The sequence below is a fragment of the Coregonus lavaretus genome (genome assembly GCF_964263955.1).
Source record: "Coregonus lavaretus genome assembly, chromosome: 16".
NCBI lineage: Eukaryota > Metazoa > Chordata > Actinopteri > Salmoniformes > Salmonidae > Coregonus > Coregonus lavaretus.
Genome location: NC_140003.1, coordinates 7,898,804 through 7,920,853, shown reverse-complemented (window position 1 = coordinate 7,920,853; position 22,050 = coordinate 7,898,804). Strand labels below are relative to the sequence as shown.

Here is a 22,050-nt window from a genome sequence, read left to right as displayed (position 1 = left end):
GGTACCCTGTGTATATAACCAAGTTATCGTTACTCATTGTGATTTTATTCCTTGTGTTATTATTTTTCTATTATTTCTCTATTTTTCTCTCTGCATTGTTGGGAAGGACCCTTAAGTAATCATTTCACTGCTAGTCTACACCTGTTGTTTACAAAGCATGTGACAAATCAAATTTGATTAGATTAGATTTTTGAAGTGTGTTTCACAGCCGGAAAACTAGGGAAGTAGTTTGAAATTAAATGAAAAAATGCATAATGTAAGTCAACGTTTATTACAAGTATAATTTAAAGGGAAAGCAGACACCATGAAAATATATGAGTCTGAAAGTCAAAACATAAAATATGCAATAGAGTGTACAGAGGCAGACAAGGTATTCAATGTTATTCAAGAAACCAGTTTATGGAAGTAATAGTCATGGTTGCATGCTAAATGAAATGTGGATGTCATCCTCCTGAGATGCTCTATCTCAATTCCAAATAAATTTCATTGTAATACAATTAAAACTATGAAGGCTACTGCTGAGTTAGATGACACTGTTTTCATTAATCCAGTCTAATTAATGTGGATATATATAATAGTCCATTACTCCTGCTGATCCATTGATCATCTGAATGGGGTTTAGCCCTAAATCACATTTACATGGGGTGGGGCACAGTAACTAAATCCTCCCTGTACGAACTGGTAAAGCAAAGGTAGATCAAAAAGACCTTGAAGTTGTACTATTTCTCCTCATCGTATAGGTTTTATGCAGTGCATGAATCCCTAACTTTTCCTAGTTCATGAAAAAACTGGTAAAAATGTATTTAATTCAGTCAGAGCATCACTATTCCACATGTGTTTACAGGAAAAACCAGATCACTATAACCAGTGCCACCTCTGCCTATACGCAGACTACATGCTGTGCGTAGGGTCCCACAGCCGCTAGCGGGCCCCTGATCCAAAAATAATACAAATATTTTATTTTTGTATTTATTTTGTATTTTTTAGGAACTCAGTCTGGGTCTCAACTTACTGTTAAGAGTTGGAAAAGTAGAATAAACAAGGTTCAATTTCGAAATTTGTTAGTGCATCAGCAGTTTTCCACTTGCTTTGTCAGTCACTAGCTAGGTTTCCATCCAGTTGGCGACAGATTTTCATGCAAATATTCTAGATTCCGTATAAAGAAGATATGCGCATTTTCACACCAGTGGTGTGTTTCTACAAAATTGAGTTGTTGTGGGTAGAAATCAGTGCGAGATGACTTAGTGCACACAAAATGTAATTTTTTGCTTAAGTTTTCATGTACCGAATAAAAACGTAAAGTTCAATGTGTTTCCATCGCATTTCAACTCTACCGATAGTTTTTTCACTAAAACTGCTGAGTTAAGTAGCAAATTTGCCTACTCTGGTCTTGGCACGTGCGCTCTAGCCAACAGCTCGCAGATACAGTGTGGGTAGGCTATGCGGTTAGGCTAGTCTATATGATAAGATTATTATGGGTAAGAGCAAGAATATTTTATTTGTCAAAAGGCAGTCAAGCATCGATCATCATGTCACCAGAATAAGACCCTGTATATTTACTGGAAAGGAGCATCAAGATCACCCTGCACTTTCAACACCCTCTGAAGTTCAATGTAGCCTAATAAACTGCATGGTTTCCCAAATCGTAGTGGGAGGACCACACACCATATCATCGCGTGACTCAGAGTTTACTTCGATATGATGGTTATTATATAAATATTTGCGCATAAAGGCGTTTCCACCACCATTTTGCTCATAAATAATTTTACCGACACAAAAAGATCACATCATGTCGAACGAACAAATGATCTGTCGGCATTTATAAATTGTACCGAAACTTCCTGTTTCCATCACAGCTGTCGTGATTTTCTTTTTATACGGTATGACTTAAAAACTGTGGATGGAAACATGGTTACTGACAGTCTCTCAATTAGCACGTCGGCTAACATGTTTTAGATTGCTAGGTAAGGTAGTCTAGCCAGCTATCTAAACCTTGTAGTAAACACCACCAAATTACCGACCGGGCACACAGGGCATGTGCCCAGGGGTCCTGACCTCCAGGGGGCCCCTATTGATATTGTTAGTCACTCTCACTCAGATATAATTTGAACATGGCATAAATCATGGCAAAATGTGTAGAATTGCAGGAAATGTGCTTTAAAACTGCTAAAGTTTCTCTCCACCTCATGGCAAAATTGCAATATTACCTTTGAAACTGCAAACATTTCTATGAGGAATACATTCAAAGGAACATGGGCTTCAAACGTTAACTACCCTGTTCGTTATTTAATGATCATGTACTGGATATGACTAAGTACTGTCAAATCAGACCCAGTCCTCTTTGCATGAATATACTCAGGCCTTTTCACATAGAAAATACTGAAATGAACACAAAGAATGAATAGAGTAGAATAGAATAGAATGAATAGAATCACTGTCATCTTATCGTTTCATCAAGCTTCTTTCTGCATTAACCTGGGACTATGTATTCAATGAGCTCTTAGCTCATAATGGAATCAGCCAGACTAAAGTACGATTGATGGTCTAAGGAATGTTACCTGGCAGCTACAACAGACAGAATGAATGTGTATAGTTATCAAAAGTGTTTCTGACAGGCCAGATACTATCCGCTTCAGTACGGTGCCCACTGCACTATGGTATCCTCATATAACCTTTGGATAATTTAAAATGTTCTCTTTATGGGCCATATTCAGACAAAGAATGTCCAGTGTAGGGGCAGGCGTTTGCTCCAGCCAAGCAGTAACACACCTGGTTCAACTAATCATAGCTTGACCAATCAGCTTTAATTAGTAGAATCAAGTGCATTTCTATTTGGTTGGAGAGAAAGCCTCCAAGATTGTCCGTCTCTGACCTACATACAAGTAACACCATTGTAACCAGCACTTTATCTACTCTTAATTTATGCTTATATAATGATATAATACAAATTAGCCAATGTGAATGGGCTTCCCGTTCCTGACCAACTTCGTATATACCAAAGTATGACATTACAGTAAAACATTTATATTGATAATTAACCTAATTAAGTACTTATTATCCATAAGAGAGGATGGAGAGAGGTACTAAGGGAAAAGAGACCCTCCTGTAGCTGAGCTTACCTCAAGGGCCCGCAGACGCTCTAGAATGGGCTTGGTCTCATCGTAGTCCTCCTCGTGTCCACTACTGCTGGCTCCTGGAGAGTTGGGCCTCCTTTCTGTCGAGGGGGGCGGTGGGCCCTCCAGACTGTTCTGCTGTTTCCACATCTCCTCCAGGAGTTTGTCCTAAACCATAGAGAGAGGGGTTGCAGGGAGCCATAAAGTTGCTGAAACTAGTTGCCTATTGGAACTAATGGGCTATTTGCCTCCTCTATTTTCTCTAGCATACAAGATACTATACATGTACACAAAGTATTCATTGAATGACATTGAATTTGGCCTACAGTATGGATTTTATTTACTAATATACAGAAGGTGAACTGCTGTTCTGCATCTGCAGTTTGCTGTATATGGATGTAGCTACAAGCACTGTGCAGGCAAGCAAATTAAGACTTCCAAATCATAGTATTTTGACTCCTTCCAAGAAAAACAATCACAGGATTTGTTTAATGTTATATTTGATATTTTGTAGCTGCCTCTTCACAATTATAGTTGGTTTTACAGCCACAACTAACACTGTAGGCTACTTCTTATTTTGCTGGCTGCTTATTTGACCAGTTTTCCACCGTAACTCATAGGGGTTGTCCTTGGTTGACCCCCCAAACAACTTGGCATTAATTATCTGTAACATTATGAAATATGGGACCCCATATGTTACAAAAAACATCAAACATTTATAAAAGTCTCCTTCCTTCCATGAAGTCTTGTGAAATAACTTTAAAAGCCCTGATGATTAAAAATGCATTTGAATTATGAGGCTTATTGGCATTTGTACTACGCTGCGTTCGTTTTTATGTCAAGCACTTTCACCCTCGCTACCTATGCCAATCAATAGCATCTCCCAAACGCTCAAGATGAGGACTAATTGAAAAGGCGTGTGAGGACATAGTGTGCTGTCGAGTCTACAAAACATCATGGCTACAAATCGATTTACTGTTCATCGCATTGCAACTTTCTCGAAACCAAGCAACTATCCAGTAGACAATTAGTAAGGTCTCCAGTGACGCATACTTCCCTCATAATTACTTATACATGCAGTGTAGTGCAGTGTTACATATGTGCAAATTAAAATCCAGCCACTTTCCCATTAATCATGATTAACAATGTGTTACAGGTACTTAAAACCTGAATTGTGGCCAAAGACCCCAAAATGGGTTACAGGAAAAACAAAATGATATCTTGCACAGAGATCAGGGTGAAATGTTTTTTATATGACAATACAATAGCACCCCATCGACGTATTGTATTGTAACGACCCTGGCCTGAATGAGTTGGTAGCATTCCCCAGTTTATTAACTATTTTGGGACTGTGGTTAGCGTACTTGCCTTGGGGCCAGGCGAACCCCAGTGGTCGTACCTGCTCTTGACGGTCGCTGCGTTCGTGTCAGAATGTATGACTAGCCTAAGCTGCTACAGTATATGACCTTCATCAGGAGATTTGATAGAATCTAACCTAAGGGTGACCACTCTTCCCACGGTCTCTTCCGAATACCCTGCCCCCACGCTACTGTATGTAGTACATCACGATATTACAGGGGATTGCCGATGACAGTGAACTGAAAGGTAATATATTTTTTTGTGATATGATCATTTCTCCCCCAAAATCGCTGATTGTTCACAGCCTTTTATCCAACACTGTTTATTACAGAACCTGGAAGGTGATTTATCAGGTGTTGCATACTTGCATAACAAAATGTTTTCATTATTTAGTTAACAACATAAACAGAAAGCAAATGAACCAATATGGTCAGTGCTGGACCTTGTAGGCCTTCATGAGGTCTAATGGATCCACCCTGGGGCCCTCCAGTGTGTCCTGGTTCTGTAGCAGGCTCCTCACCATCTCCTCCATGCTGCAGGCACACAGAGCAAGGGAACCAATCAGAACATAAACCGTGGAACAAACAAGCCTGAAAGAAAATGTTTTTTCAATGTTTTGCAACTGAAAACTAAAATGAGCCTTTCTTACTGGACAAGTCCAGGTAGTCCCTTCCTGTTTCAGACAGTGTTCTTCCGTTTGGTGCCTAATGAACACGATTCAGGTCTAAGCAACAGTATGGGCGCAATGGGCTGGTTTATACAGTATATGGGAGGACAAATACATGCATGTAACAGCACATGTCATGAAGCTGATATTGAATGCGTTTCAGATCGACACCCAGGATAGTGTGTCAACAAACCGAACAAAGTGACACTTCATTCTAAGGGATACATAAGATAAGACATTACTATTTTACACCTGACATAACTATTATTTAAGCATTATGAATGCGTTATATGTAACCACATTACCACAACCTCCTAACTAACAACAAGTAGCCTACAAAGAGACCTCAGTCATCCATGAATAAGATCATAGCCCCAAAATATTTTGACTCTAACCCATTGTATCCATACTTTAGATTACTCTGCTGGTGAACGCTTTGCCCGTCAGTTAGTAACCTTTGCAAACAACCATCATGCTAGCTGACATTTGCGCTCTTAGTCCTCATTAAACGAGCAGATCCTTGTTTACGGATTTGTAATTGCTTTCCCTTAGAGCGCTGGATGCTTGAGAGACACTGACCGCGTTTCCCATAATGCCGTACTCAGTGACATTTTGCTTGGTTATTTCCATCGCAACTTTTCTCCGCTTGATGCACGTGGCACGGATATTAGTCCAACCCAGCTAACTGTGACCAGGCCCTTGACAGCCTTGCTAGGCAACTCTTTGAGAGAGAGTCTTAGATATTGGAGATAAACACTGGCACTGACCTGAAACCTCCCCAGAAAATGAACAGGAGAGGAGGTGAGGCACCCACTTATGCGTGACTAGCAGGAATTTACAACAAAAAATGCTAAGTAAAAACAAAGGAAAGTAACCAAATGCAATAATACAACAATGCACACAGTTGTAGTTGTATATAGTACTTTACTCTAATAAATACATTCAATTCAATGTATTCATTAGATTAAGTACTAGGAACAACGGGTTCACTGTGTGACACAGCTTGTAGTTACATAAGAACAGAAGTTGCTGAACTGTATCAAACGTTTACATAATAATGTGTGAGTACTTTACTAAAATGATTTGCACCCTCGTTGATTTGCTTTCATGACGTTTAGCCATAACCTCTTCTCAACCCTGCTGAGCGAGCCCCTCTTCTTAGAGCTTGTCTAACCATCACTAAATCCCCTCCATCCCTTTCCATTCACTTGTCACACTGACCTTGACTCCTGGGCTAACCTATGGCAGCCTGGCGCTTTGTGTCACATTACTGTTTCATTCACATATATCACAGTGAGACTGGTATGCATGACATACCAGTCTCACTACAGCTCAACTTTGTCTCATTCAGAATATAATAATAATATAATAATATAATATATAAATCTTATTCCCATCTCTGTGCTTTTCCATTTATCACAACTTTGTCCCATTACATCTCATTCTCAGCCCATTTATTCAATCACATACAGTATAATACCATTCTCAGAACATCACAGCACTTCATTATATCACTGTCTCATTACGTCTCAGCTCTGTCTCACTTCATACATTGCAATTCATATAAAATGACATGCTCTTAAACTAACCAATTGTTTATCTTCAACCTCAATAAAACCTTATTTTAAACTCCTCTTATAACACACAGTCAACCACTCACCCCATTCTGTTTTTCCATCCAATTTCAGGGACGTTGTTATTCCCTCTCAATAATGCTACAAACATGGTGCACATATTCCTCAGATCCATACTGTAGCTGGGATTCAGTTAGCATTCCGTGTGTATGAGTGGGCATTTGGTAAAAGTGGGTCTCCGGCCTCCTTATGTAGGCCAGTGAGGAATAATGTGAGCCTGAGTGCTCCCGGGATCGGAAAATGACATGTTCCACCCTCTGTTCGACTATTCACTAAAAAGGAGGCCCCTGTCTCTGTGGCAACCCCATCCCATGACTATGGCAGGGGGAAAGGTTGGGAGTGATGCCCTCTTCCCTCTGTCCACAACTGAATTCCTCAAGGGCAGGGTGAATACAGCATTTAAGGCCTTTACTCGTAATTAGTTATCAGCAACAGCCTTTAGCTCAATGTAGCACTATGGATGGAGTTTGAAAAAATACTCTAAATATGATATTATTTTCCTCATACAGGACTTACAAGTTTACACAATATCAGAACTAAGACATTAGTCCCTGTTCTACTGTGTAATATGCTCACTGCTTCTATCAAGCATGCATGACAAACTATAGAAATGTTGTTAAGAGACCACCAAATCACAGTTATAACAATAGTTGTTTTGTTTTCATGGATTACTGAAACTAGGCAGTTCAGACAGACACAATGTTCAGACAGACAGCCTGTTCAGACAAACAGACAGACAACCTATTCAGACAGACAGAGTGCAAAGGGGCGGACAGACGGACAGACAGGCAATGTAAATATGTAAACGCACAAACACATTCACACAAACATATAGCTGGCCTACTGTCACACAGATAGTAAAGGAGGCAGGTAGTACCATACCTGGCTTGTATTGTCCTAGTAAATCACCCTGTTCAATTGAGTTCTTTTTTACTGCATTACTGTTAGACCACTAACCGTGACAGCATCAAAACATTACAGCCACAAATCAACTTAGAGACAGAAAAACAATCAGGTGCTTGTCCCTTCATGGATTGGGATCACACAGGTCCACCTTGTGGTGACCTCTTATCACCTTTTCTTGACCAAGATCCAAAAACACAGCCTGGTGAGTAGTGCTTCAGTGTGTTTCAGTGTTGGCCTTTTGGTGAACTCTGTCTGCCCTCGTCCTCATCCATCTATAGTGAAGTCATATGATCACTTACTCACATGGGCAGTAGCTCATGAGGGAATTCCACCGTAAAAAAAAAGCATGGACAAGAGTAAATCATAAGAATACAGCTTCTTTTAAATGTTTGATTACCATCTTGTACCATTTATTATTTTTCATAGAAAAAGTTGGTGTATTGATGGTTATGGTTAGTATTTGTTGAGCCGTTATTTAATAAAAGGTAAGATTACCTTCTCTTCTCATTAGATGACAAATTATACAGTTTTGATAGTTATTTAAGTATTTTAACTGTTGACCTTTGTTAGCATTTTGCAAGAGAAATGTGTTGTTTTGGCAAACACACTTGCAGTTTAGTGGGCTGTGTTTACTGTTTGCAAAAGTGATCCCTGTTTCGAGTGTTAAGCAATCGAGAAAAACTCTAATCACACAAAGAGGCCTGCCAGATAATACTGCTATGTATAGTTAAATGCTTATTGGGGATCTGGGACCACTTAAACCTCTTGCATTACAAGGATAAAGCATTACATTTCTGATTGTGAAATGTTGCTAATGTTACAAGCATTTGGTTAATGTGTGTGTGCATGCATGTGTGATTTCCGCACACCTGTGTGTGTGTGTGTGTGTGTGTGTGTGTGTGCGTGCGTGCGTGTGCATGCGTTCGTACTTGCGTGTGTTCAACCCCACACGTGGATATTCCCCTTGTATGTGGTCATCTAGATTTTCTCCATTGAAGCCACAGACAAAGCGACAACCACCTTATCACCAAATGGTTTGTTGCTGCTCCATAATATTTTGCCCAAGGCTACAATTCTCAAAACCTCCCCCATCTCCAGCACACAATGTGTGAATGGATGGCCTAGTTTTACAAACAGGCCATGAAGTGACCCCTTTCACCGTCCGCTCCAATGACAGACCCTAACTACTGTAGCCCTGCTAATCTGAGGCAGGCAGGCAGAGACTAACTCAGAGCACAAAGCTGGCCTCTGCTCTCCAGGGTTGTCATTACTGAGCAGCCACAGCTTTCTAATGCACTGAAGTGTATCTGGATACCAGAAGCTCCACAGAAAAACACTTTTAACTCTGGAGTTGAGGTTGAATACAGTCAAGAGGGGGAAGTGGGTCAATGAAGTGGATCGTGTACTATTGCAGGTTGTCAGGCATTTTCAATTGTTAGGTTCTCTACCAGCATTAATGAATGAAATATTATCTTTATGTGGTGCAGGGATCACAGATATCAATTTACCTATGTAACGCCAGATCGAAGAGTGGTTTGAGTCTGCAACACAATTATCATATCTCCCTGTCTGAAAATGGTCTGTACAACAGTTATTCGGCTCCGCCTCGATTAGACCAAACCACATAAACTTTCTGTAGGCCTACATCTAATTTACTTTTGGGGGAGGCAAAACCTTTGTGTGCATATTCAACTGGGTTTATTTAAATGTAAAATTAAGATGTGTGCTTGTCAATTAAAAGAACAGTGCTTTAGGGAATATTCATTGACATTTTGGAGAGGGTGCAAGATAAGAAAAAACTATTACAAGGTTTAATTGGTGTCTCCAAGTGGCCACACACCTCTCCAAACTGTGCACAGTTCCTAATGAATTTCAATGCACTTCTATGACTCAAGGAAAGAGCCTTCAACTATAAGGTGCTTTTTTGAGCTCTCCTAGTTTTGCCATTGAAGCAAGCACACTTGTCGTTTTTTGTTTGGAACATAGCCTTGCGTCCCCACCATCACACAATTACTGTTGTTGTTTACGCAATCCAAAAATGTTCCATTATAAATCGCAATCTGGGTCAGGTGGGCATCATTTAAAAGCTTATTCTATTGCCAAAATGGCTACCTAAGTTATAAAATATGATCTTACATTTTTAGGCTTTCAAAAGGCACTTCAGACAAACCGATTGTAATTTTGGTGTGCATAGAATGTAGTCATGAGTGCAATCAAGTGCTTTTTTCCTGTGGCAAACATAGGCCCATTATGTTCAGGACAACCCAGGGTATAGTGCATGTCATCCTTGTAACTGTAGATCAAACATAATGATCATAAACGTTGATACTGTGAATGAGTTTTCAAATATGGAAACGTAAAGTGCACATTTGGACTCAGGTGTGTGGTTTGCTTATATGACATCAAAGTGGTATTTATTATAATCCTCAACATCTCATCTATCAGAACACTTCGACTCCTCTCGATTTACAGCATTTCCCTCACTCAGACAACAACAAATGTGCAAAAGTAGCCCAATTAGCGGGAGGGATGGGGGCATCTTCTTGTCGGGTGCTTAAGTTTATAATGTCTGTCAGTCAAAACGCTTAAAGTGCTGTGAAGAAGGATCACATGAGCTCTGACGTGATGTATAGCATGTCACTGCCGTACCATTAAACCCCTACAACTCATCCAGAATGCCGCAGCCCGTCTGGTGTTCAACCTTCCCAAGTTCTCTCACGTCACCCCGCTCCTCCGCACACTCCACTGGCTTCCAGTTGAAGCTCGCATCTGCTACAAGACCATGGTGCTTGCCTACGGAGCTGTGAGGGGAACGGCACCTCCGTACCTTCAGGCTCTGATCAGTCCCTGCACCCAAACGAGGGCATTGCGTTCATCCACCTCTGGCCTGCTGGTCCCCCTACCTCTGCGGAAGCACAGTTCCCGCTCAGCCCAGTCAAAACTGTTCACTACTCTGGCACCCCAATGGTGGAACAAGCTCCCTCACGACGCCAGGACGGCGGAGTCACTCACCACCTTCCGGGGACACTTGAAACCCCACCTCTTTAAGGAATACCTGGGATAGGATAAAGTAATCTTTCTACCCCCCCCTTACCCCCCCCCCCCCCCCAAAAAAAAAAAAAAAAACATATTTTAAAGTGGTTATCCCACTGGCTATAAGGTGAATGCACCAATTTGTAAGTCGCTCTGGATAAGAGCGTCTGCTAAATGATGTAAATGTAAATATAAATGTACTGTACAGCCAATGCATTCCAATTAAGGCGCTTATGTTGTACCTCTCTCTTATGTTCTACAAATGTCCTTTTGTGCTGAATGAGGAGAATAGATATAGCTGGGTAAAACATCTCAATGAAGAGTTATGACTTGTTATCTCTCCCCTCCTCCTCTTAAGACCCTTAAAGAAAAACTCCACCCCAAAACTATCTTTTGGTAATTGTTTTCATATCCATTGTTGATATAGTCCCAAAATGTTTTGCATGTCAGCAATCATATTTCAAGATATGTAACTTTCAAAATATGGAAATCTGGCCCGTATGATGCATTTTGCATAAAAATGTGCTCAAGGGCACATTGGCAGATTTTGCACCTAGTCGGCTCGGACCAGAGACCAGTTAACTGGCCCAATGCTTAACCGCTAGGCTACCTGTCGCCTCCTGTGAGAAAGGCTCTAAATTAACATTTTTAATTGGTAGCACTGGTCCTCCCAACTTAAAAAGTTAGGAGCACCACATTAAATTTAGGAGCACCAGAAAATATGATTTTTTTAATTGATTGAGAAAATAAAGCTTTTATTGGGCCTATATGAATTCTACCTACTTCTGAAGCACATGTTGTGCCCTAGAAACTAATATGTAGCACTGTAAATAAATGTGTTAATTATAAAAGCTAAAATGTTGATACAAATTACAATTACATTACAAAGTCATTTGTGGAATATTAGGTTTCTACATTGTGTAAAAGCCCTATTTGCCTATTGAGAATGCATTACATAAACAATTGTACACTGTCTCTTTAAAAACATCAGATTTGTGATGATGACATGCAAGAGATCTGTCATTCATTAATTGCTATGATCATTGATCTCCTGAGTGGCGCAGTGGTCTAAGGCACTGCATCGCAGTGCTAACTGTGCCACTAGAGATCCTGGTTCAAATCCAGGCTCTGTCGCAGCCGGCCGCGTTGTTCAGGGTAGGGGAGGGAATGGCTGGCAGGGATGTAGCTCAATTGATAGAGCATGGCGTTTGCAACGCCAGGGTTGTGGGTTCGATTCCCACGGGGGGCCAGTATAAAAAAAATATGTATTCACTAACTGTAAGTCGCTCTGGATAAGAGCGTCTGCTAAATGACTAAAATGTAAATGTAAATCTCCTGAAGAAGCTATCCCTTTACATTTCTTTCTGTCCCCCCAAATGTTTGGATATACTGGTAAAGTTAACAAATATCATTCTTTCATGATGGGTTTTTTATGAAAATCTAATCATAGACAGAACTTTAACTTCACTGGAACTTATACCATGCATTTTAGAAGCTTTAATTGTTTGTACTGTACAATCGTCACAATAAATCAAAATTAAATCATTTAAAAAGGCGCATAAACATACATCTCTCTCACACACTGCTGATGTTTATGTTTAAAGGAGCAAGTGCCATGAAGATATAAAATAAACTAGGGAATGTGTTTGATTGGATGTGCTTTTCTGAAACATTCAATTTGCCATGCTTTGAAATCACCAACATTGCACAAAACCTTACCATTAGGCAGAAGAGGCTATTGCATCAGGCCTCACATCATCAAGGGGCCTCGTGAGCTGGGCATAATTTAAATTAAAATAAAATAAAATCGAATAATATCTCCCCTCGAGGCCATTCATTGAAATTAAGCTGCAGCAATGAGATGCTTTCAGAGTGGGGAAGAAAAAAAGAAAAAGAAAGAAAGAACATTTCATTTTACCTGAAAAATTACCTAAATTAATGCATTTCTTTAGTAAAAAGACAGGTTGTTGTCGAGGCAGAGGACATGTGCACTGTTCGGATGCTGGAATTATTTTTGATGAATTATCATGCACTGAGAAGGCGATCAAAATAAAAATAAATACATGTAGTTGCCGAATTTCTGCAAATAGTTGATACTTCATATTACGTTTTAGAGAAAAGTGTCGACACCTGGCTTTGTAGTTTTTCATTGAAACAACGTCAGCATGCGGCAGTACAGTACCCATCGGTCGCTTCTGTGAACTTTACTGAATTTAAAGCTGATCTGGGTTCATATTATATTGATTTATTGTGGTGATAGACAGAAGGATATTGACCTGGAATATGACTATGTTGGCCATGTTTGAATATGTTACCACAGTGTTTGAGTTGGGTTGCCTTGTCTGGGGTCTGTCTAGATTGCCACGGGGTTGTCATTGGGTACTATGCACAGTTTTTCATGTGTTGCATAACAGAAGGGAATATGTAATTGTGATTTTCCACCTGCAATTCCTCAAACCTACCATTACATGTCATGGAGGTAAGCCATAAATATACGTTAAAGGGTGTAATTCCCTCACACAAAAGTGACTGGAAACAATTGCGTTGGTTACATCTATGCTGCATGGCACCCTAAGGTGGTGTGGGTGGATGTGAAGTTGCGTTACAGTACCTGGAGAAGTGTTGTTGCAGTGACACCATCTGGCTATGTGCCTGCTGAGCCTTGTCCCTCTCCTCTCTCGCTACGCCCAGATGTTGTTTGTTCTCCAGCTAGGCTTATGGATCACTCAGGCTGTAAGAGGAATGAATACCGGTAGTAACATAAATATAATCATTTTCTGTTCATCTTGCATGATATCATCATCCTTTATTACTATGCAAAGATAGTAGGCTACATCCCTTCACCTTATTCACCAAGATAAGGACAAAGCAAATTGGCATGTTACTTGTGAAAAGCTAAATAATTATGTGTTAAAGCCCAATAGTTGTCAGGTTGCAGGTCTGACTACTATTAAACAAATCTGAGTTGTAACCTGCCACCTAGAGTGCCTTCAGAAATTATTCACACTACTGGTCAGCGGTTTGTTCACCCGCAGCTACCTGCAATTGCTAATAATGTTTTTCTTCAACATTTAGGCTATTCCTTTAATTATTGAATATTTAGGCCTACTGAACAGTAGCCTATGTGATGATGCGAGCTCTCTTCTGCTCTCTCAACCTGTCGAACCACCGTTCTCCATTCCACATGCTGCCAAGTAGCCTACAAACATTTTTATTTCTATAAACTGCATTACTGCCATTGCAACTTATGAGTGCACCATTCGTTTGTGCTGTTAGAGGTTACACAAACTCAATAACTATTTCATTTGTTTATAAAAGAATGTGCTTTATTTTACGAGTTTTCTTCATTGTAGGCTAATAGGCTACCTGTTGGTTTGAGAGATTTGTGGGTGTTGGGTGTGCAGTGTTGCTAGCGCACACCACACCTCTCTGTAGGCTATTTCACGCTATCATTGCATTGGTTAATCCCATTTGGGATTCATACTATATTCTGACAACTATCCGTTGTTTTGCTTAACCGGTAGTGCAATTATGGTTTAAGTTTACTGTGGTGACGACTGTATGGAGAGGCACTCCAGACGACCCCAACGGCTAAGTTCCTTGGGGTCACATTTCAAGAAAACATGTCCTGGAGTGCCCACATAGAGTGCCTGGAGAAGAAGGGAAGGAAGCGACTGAACGACCTGAGGGTACTCTATAGAACAAAAGGAGGAGCCACCCCCTGAACAGCCATCAGAGTGTACTGGAGCTACATACAGAAGCTCTTTTGAGTACGCTACACCAGCCTGGTGTAATTTGGGGAGGTCTCATATCAGAAAACTTCAGATCATTCAAAACCTTGCCATCAAGATGGCATACAGACTCCCCACGTACACAAACACACACTAAATACAGTTGAAGTCGGAAGTTTACATACACCTTAGCCAAATACATTTAAACTCACATTTTCACAATTCCTGACATTTAATCCTAGTAAATATACCCTGTTTTAGGTCAGTAAAGATCACCACTTTATTTTAAGAATGTGAAATGTCAGAATAATAGTAGAGAGAATTATTTATTTCAGCTTTCATTTATTTCATTACATTCCCAGTGGGTCAGAAGTTTACATACACTCAATTTGTATTTGGTAGCATTGCCTTTAAATTGTTTAACTTGGGTCAATTGTTTTGGGTAGCCTTCCACAAGCTTCCCACAATAAGTTGGGTGAATTTTGGCCCATTCCTCCTGACAGAGCTGATGTAACTGAGTCAGGTTTGCAGGCCTCCTTGCTCGCACACGCTTTTTCAGTTCTGCCCACAAATTGTCTATAGGATTGAGGTCAGGGCTTTGTGATGGCCACTCCAATACTTTTACTTTGTTGTCCTTAAGCCATTTTGGCAGAACTTTGGAAGTATGCTTGGGGTCATTGTCCATTTGGAAGACTCATTTGCGACCAAGCTTTAACCTCCTGACTGATGTATTGAGATATTGCTTCAATATATCCACATCATTTTCCTTCCTCATGATGCCATCTATTTTGTGAAGTGCACCAGTCTCTCCTGCAGCAAAGCACCCCCACAGCATGATGCTGCTACCCCCGTGCTTCACGGTTGGGATGGTGGTCTTCGGCTTGCAAGTACCCCTTTTTTCTTACAATCATAACGATGGTCATTATGGCCAAACAGTTCTATTTTTGTTTCATCAGACCAGAGGACATTTCTCCAAAAAGTACGATCTTTGTCCCCATGTGCAGTTGCACACCGTAGTCTGGCTTTTTTATGGCGATTTCGGAGCAGTGGCTTCTTCCTTGCTGAGCGGCCTTTCAGGTTATGTCGATATAGAACTAGTTTTACTGTGGATATAGATACCTTTCCTCCAGCATCTTCACAAGGTCATTTGCTGTTGTTCTGGGATTGATTTGCACTTTTCGCACCAAAGTACCTTCATCTCTAGGAGACAGAACGCGTCTCCTTCCTGAGCGGTATGACGGCTGCGTGTTTCCCATGGTGTTTATACTTGTGTACTATTGTTTGTGCAGATGAGCATGGTACCTTCAGGTGTTTGGAAATTGCTCCCAAGGATGGACCAGACTTGTGGAGGTCTACCATTTTCTTTCTGAGGTCTTGGCTGATTTCTTTTTGATTTTCCCATGATGTCAAGCAAAGAGGCACTGAGTTTGAAGGTAGGCCTTGAAATACATCCACAGGTACACCTCCAATTGACTCAAATGATGTCAATTAGCTTATCAGAATTTTCTAAAGCCATGACATCATTTTCTGGAATTTTCCAAGCTGTTTAAAGGCACAGTCAACTTAGTATATGTAAACTTCTGACCCACTGGAATTGTGATACAGTGAATAATAAGTGAAATAATCTGTCTGTAAACAATTGTTGGAAAAATTACTTGTGTCATACACAAAGTAGATGTCCTAACCGACTTGCCAAAACTATAGTTTGTTAACAAGTAATTTGTGGAGTGGTTGAAAAACGAGTTTTAATGACTCCAACCTAAGTGTATGTAAACTTCAACTGTACATGAACTTTCAGGACTGAGAACAGTAGAGTAGATGATGTCTGTTCTGGGGCACAGGTTTACACTCAGGTCTGTGGACAACCCATCTCTGCAGACCGTGATTTGGGAGGAACAAGCTGACCCTCCCAGATATTTATCCAGCACCCCCCTCTCTGTGCTTCTTAAATATTGAGCATATTTATCAGCTTTAAACCAATTTTAAACCAATTTTAGAGTGGATACCTGATGCATTCTATTGCGATTTTATCCACTCTTACTCCAACTGATAAGCACTGCAAAAGAAGCTGACATTTGAATAACTGATTTTACTGCGCTGTAAAAAAAGAAATGTTTTACATAACTCAATGGAACCACAAACAACATCAACAATAACTACAACCATTCATCCCACTTTTCAAAAATCACAAACCACCACTCCCCTCCCAGTATCCTAAAGAACACGTTTCCATTCCCTACTTTCTATTTTTAATAAAGTTATTTACCCCTTCCCCCAACCCAAGTCCCCTTACCCTAAACCAGGTTCGTATCCTCTACCAACCCCTCCTCCATTCAAAAAAATATTGTAATTATTTTAAAAAATTTAAATGTACTTCTTTACATTTTAAACCCATTCAAGTTTATTTTAATCAAATCAAGTTGAGGAAGAAAAAAGGAGAACTCCACCTCCCCCTCCCCCTTGTACCTTACCAAACCTGACCTTCACCAGACCGATACATGGAGAAGAGGGATAGAAGAGGGCGTGAAGCCCTGAGATATCCCTACCAGTCCCTAAGTTCGTAGTTATCGGGAGGACTGCTGTGAAGGAACATGTGTTGCTAAGTTCTCTATAAAAATTCTTAGTTGCATGAGTTTTCTTGGCCTGTTATAGGCTTTATGCATTTTGCTTTTGATAGCCGTTTGGTTGCTACTGCTGTTTTTTTCTCACAATTATTATACATTTATGGATTTTTTTATGCATCGTTTTTTTGGGATATGAATCAACCAGCACATCACTAATTCACACACCTTGACTTTTTCCATCTTTTGTTGGCTACAGCCTGAATTTAAAATTGATTAAATTACAGCCTGAATTAAAAAATGATAAAATCAAGATTTTGGGTCATTGGCCTACACACAATACCCCATAATGTCAAAGTGTAAATATATATGTATATATATATATATTTAACAAATTAATTAAAAATGAAAAGCTGAAATGTCTTGAGTCAATAAATATTCAACCCTTTTCTTATGACAAGCCTAAATTGTCACGCCCTGGCTCTGGGGACACTGTTATGTTGAGCCAGGGTGTGTAGATCTATGTGTTGTGTTTCTATGTCGGGATTCTATGTATTGTATTTCTGTGTTGGCCAGAGTGGTTCCCAATCAGAGGCAACGAGTGTCAGCTGTTGATGGTTGTCTCTGATTGGGAGCCATACTTATAGAGGCTGTTTTCCCACATTAGTTGTGGGATCTTGTTCTAGTTGGTTTGTGTTAGACCGTTGACTGTCACGTTATCGTTTTTGTTGTTTTGGTCGTGTATCACTAATAAAGAGTATGTTCGTCTGCAAAGCTGCGCCTTGGTCCTCATCTGTTCCCGACGATCGTGACAGAAGATCCCACCAAAACTGGACCAAGCAGCGTGTCCAGGAGCCATCGCCAGGGGAATCGCTAGCAGATCTCCGTGGCAACCTCGACTGGGTCAAGCCAAATGAAGAGCAGAATGGCTGGAGTTGGAAGCAGAAGAGCGAGAGTTGGGCGAGAACTATAGAGGCCTGGCCCACGGGGAGGAGAGACCCCCAGAAATTTTTTAGGGGGGGGCTCACGCCGTGGACGACGGGGCAGCAGGAGGCCGCGATGGAGCGGTCCAGCAGGTGTGCAGAGGAGGCCGCCAGGTTAAGGGGGCCACTGGTCACAGAGGAGAGGGAAAGTGTGGAGGCACGGCGAGAGGTACTGGGGTGTGTTACCAGTCCGGTCCGGCCCATTCCTGATCCCTGCATAGGGCCAGTGGTGTGTGTCCCCAGTACGGTCCGGCCTGTTCCTGTTCCTCGCATCGAGCCTGTGGTGCGTGTCGTCAGCCCGGCCCGGCCCTGTTCCTGCTCCCCGCACCGAGCCTATGGTGCGCGTCGCCAGCCCGGCCCGGCCTGTTCCTGCTCCCCGCACCAAGCCTATGGTGCGCGTCGCCAGCCCGGCCCGGCCTGTTCCTGCTCCCCGCACCAGGCCAATGGTGCGCGTCGTCAGCCCGGCCCGTCCTGTTCCTGCTCCCCGCACCAGGTCAATGGTGCGCGTCGCCAGCCCGGTCCGGCCCTTTCCTGCTCCCCGCACCAAGCCAATGGTGCGCGTCGCCAGCCCGGTCCGGCCCTTTCCTGCTCCCCGCACCAAGCCAATGGTGCGCGTCGCCAGCCCGGTCCGGCCCGCTATTGCTCCCCGCACCAAGCCAATGGTGCGCGTCGCCAGCCCGGTCCGGCCCGCTCCTGCTCCCCACACCAAGCCAGTGGTGTGCGTCGTCAGTTCGGCACGGCCCGTGCCTGTTCCCCACACCAAGCCAGTGGTGTGCGTCGTCAGTCCGGCACGTCCCGTGCCTGTTCCACCGGTGCCTGGTCCGGCACCGGTCAGATGCTTCACGCCGGAGCTAGAGCAATCCGCTCCACCAGTGTGCAGTCCAGCTCCGGCCAGCGGGGTCAGACCGGACCAGGGGTACTTTGGGGGGTTGGAGAGGGAGCGGGGATCAGGCCCGGAGCAGGATCCGCCGCCTAGGCGGAGTGCCCACCCGGTCCCTCCCCGGTGGTATTTGGTTGACGCGGTCGGAGTCCGCGCCTTTAGGGGGGGGGGTACTGTCACGCCCTGGCTCTGGGGACACTGTTATGTTGAGCCAGGGTGTGTGGATCTATGTGTTGTGTTTCTATGTCGGGATTCTATGTATTGTATTTCTGTGTTGGCCAGAGTGGTTCCCAATCAGAGGCAACGTTGTTGATGGTTGTCTCTGATTGGGAGCCATACTTATAGAGGCTGTTTTCCCACATTAGTTGTGGGATCTTGTTCTAGTTGGTTTGTGTTAGACCGTTGACTGTCACGTTATCGTTTTTGTTGTTTTGGTCGTGTATCACTAATAAAGAGTATGTTCGTCTGCAACGCTGCGCCTTGGTCCTCATCTGTTCCCGACGATCGTGACATAAATAAGTTCAGTAGTAAAGATTTGCTTAACAAGTCACATAATAAGTTGCATGGACTCTGTGTAAAGTAATAGTGTTTAACATGATTTTTGAATCTCTGTACTCCACACATACAATTATCTGTAAGGTCACTCAGTCCAGCAGTGAATTTTAAACACAGATTTAACCACAAAGACCAGGGAGGTTTAAAACAGTTACAGAGTTTAATGGCTGTCACAGGAGAAAACTGAGGATGGATCAAGAACATTGGTAGCTACGCCACAATACTAACCTTAATGACAGAGTGAAAAGAAGGTAGCCTGTTCAGAATACAAATATTCCAAAACATGCATCCTGTTTGCAATAAGGAACTATAGTAAAACTGCAAAAAACATGGCAAAGAAATGAACTTTGTGTCCTGAATACAAAGCATTATGTTTGGGGCAAATCCAACACAACACGTCACTGAGTACCACTCTTCATATTTTCAAGCATGGTGGTGGCTGCATCATGTTATAGGTATGCTTGTAATGGGTATGTTTGTAATGGGTATGCTTGTCATCGACAAGGAAAACAATTAATGGAATAGAGCTAATTACAGGCAAAATCCTAGAGGAAAACCTGGTTTAGTCTGCTTTCCAACAGATACTGGGAGACAACTTCACCTTTCAGCAGGTCAATAACCTAAAACACAAGGCCAAATATACACTGGAGTTGCTTGCCAAGATGACATTGAATGTTCCTGAGTGGCCTAGTTACAGTTTTGACTGAAATCGGCTCGAAAATCTAAGGCAAGACTTGAAAATGGCTTTCTAGCAATGATCAACAACCAACTTGACAAAGCTAGAAGATTTTTAAAAGAATAATGTGCAAATATTGTACAATCCAGGTGTGCAAAGCTCTTAGAGAATCTCCACACTATCGTCACTTTAGGCCTACATTAAAATGCAATCAAAATGCAAACAATACAGTTGAAAAAATGTCATACGTTTTTGTTTATATCGGTGGTTGTTCATCTTATCTCAATCGGCCACTGGAGTTTATAGTTTACCCATTACCCACCTTTCCTACTACATCCATTATATTAATACAGAATCGTCAGTAATATTCTAATAATTCATGTGAATGTGATAATACGATCTGTGTGCTCTATAATTGTCTGTTTGTGGGGAGCTCGATTAGTAATGCCTAGGAATACAAACGTGAACGCTATGTAATTGAGAAAAGGGATATCTATGTAAAGAGTTAATGATTTTATGCATATCATATTTTCCCACTTTCAGGGGTATTACATTACAATTGTATAGCTAATAGGCTCTCTGTTTGTAGATCGACTGAGGCAAATAAACCTATAGCAGCCAAGGTGATAATGGCTGGGGTCATTTTGCTTGTTTTTGCTGTTCTCCAAATAGCATTTTAAAGTTTTCTAATTGTAGAGAAATGCAGTAAATGAGCTTCAACTTTCAAAACATTTCCTGGACCCTACAGACCTACTATAACTCAAATCCTGGTTACAGCCCTGCTGCCAAGGCAGCTTTTAGGCTACTCTGAATAGGACTAGTGAGTCAGATTTAGGGGTAGGTCTTTGCAACCATTAAGCATCTTTTCATAAGGGATTGAATATGAGAAGTCTGCATTTTGTAAACCCAATTGGTAGGCCCATCACTGCCCATTATATCCTAAATGGAGTAAATAAACTCTGTCATTAACATGGCTTACCCATGCTGGGTGCATAACTATTTCACATGGTCAGTATGAGCCACAGTGTGAGCTTGATGTTGTAAACGATAAACAGTATGTCTTTATTCTGCCTGATGGTCAGAAAGACACAAAAAACAAAAACAATGAGCACTGTTTCAATAGTGGGCACCTCCAAAGTCTCTCTCTCTCTCTTTCTTTCTCTCTCTCCATATCTTTCCAAAGTTCTTAGTGGATTACAGCTATGAGGAAAAGGGCAAGAGCTATCCATAGAACCTAGTACATAGTCGTAATTACAAAAGGTCATTCAATTAACAATAGTCATGGCATTTGGCACGTCACAATTATATTATTACCCTATTTATGGGTTCCCTTCCACTGGCAAGGCTTACTGACAATGACCCCCTCACATCTGACCAACCTATACAGAAATCCCAATGGTCTATCTTAATCTAACCTCTGACTAGAATTGACATTTTAACGGTATGCCTCCAAAACAGATAAGTCACGTGTAACTCAGTGTGTTCCAGACAATGTCAGGTCTGTGATAGTATGTATGAGCTAATTTAATCAGTCAATCAATGTAATTTGTCACATGCTTCATAAACAACAGGTGTAGACTAACAGAGAAATGTTTACTTACGTACACAATGAGTAACGATATATTGGCAGTAGCAGAGGCGTAAGCAGTAGCAGCAGCTTATGTGATGAGTCAAAAGAGTTAGTGCAAAAGGGGGTCAATGCAGATAGTCCTGGTGGCTATTTGGTTAACTATTTAGCAGTCTTATGGCTTGGGGTAGAAGCTGTTCAGGGTTGGTTCCAGACTTGGTGCATCGGTACCGCTTGCCATGCGGTAGCAGAGAGAACGGTCTATGACTTGGGTGGCTGGAGTCTTTGACAATTTTTAGGGCCTTCCTCTGACACCACCTGGTATATTGGACCACTTCCGTATTGAGCGTGTCACTGGTACTTCCTGTTTGAGCATGAATCAGGA

General features: G+C 41.7%; 1 protein-coding gene across 1 annotated transcript in view; it reads right to left on the bottom strand.

Moving 5' to 3' along the window:
• Positions 1-13,352, bottom strand: part of LOC311143393 (nck-associated protein 5-like) — a gene marked incomplete at both ends in the record, with an annotated part of 68,813 nt that extends 55,461 nt beyond the window's left edge. Inside the window, 3 exons of the mRNA XM_084179227.1 lie at positions 3,120-3,281; positions 4,915-5,005; positions 13,324-13,352. Coding sequence (XP_084035353.1) covers positions 3,120-3,281; positions 4,915-5,005; positions 13,324-13,352 — 282 coding nt within the window. The remainder of the gene's footprint in view (positions 1-3,119; positions 3,282-4,914; positions 5,006-13,323) is intronic.
• Between the last annotated feature and the right edge of the window lie 8,698 nt (positions 13,353-22,050).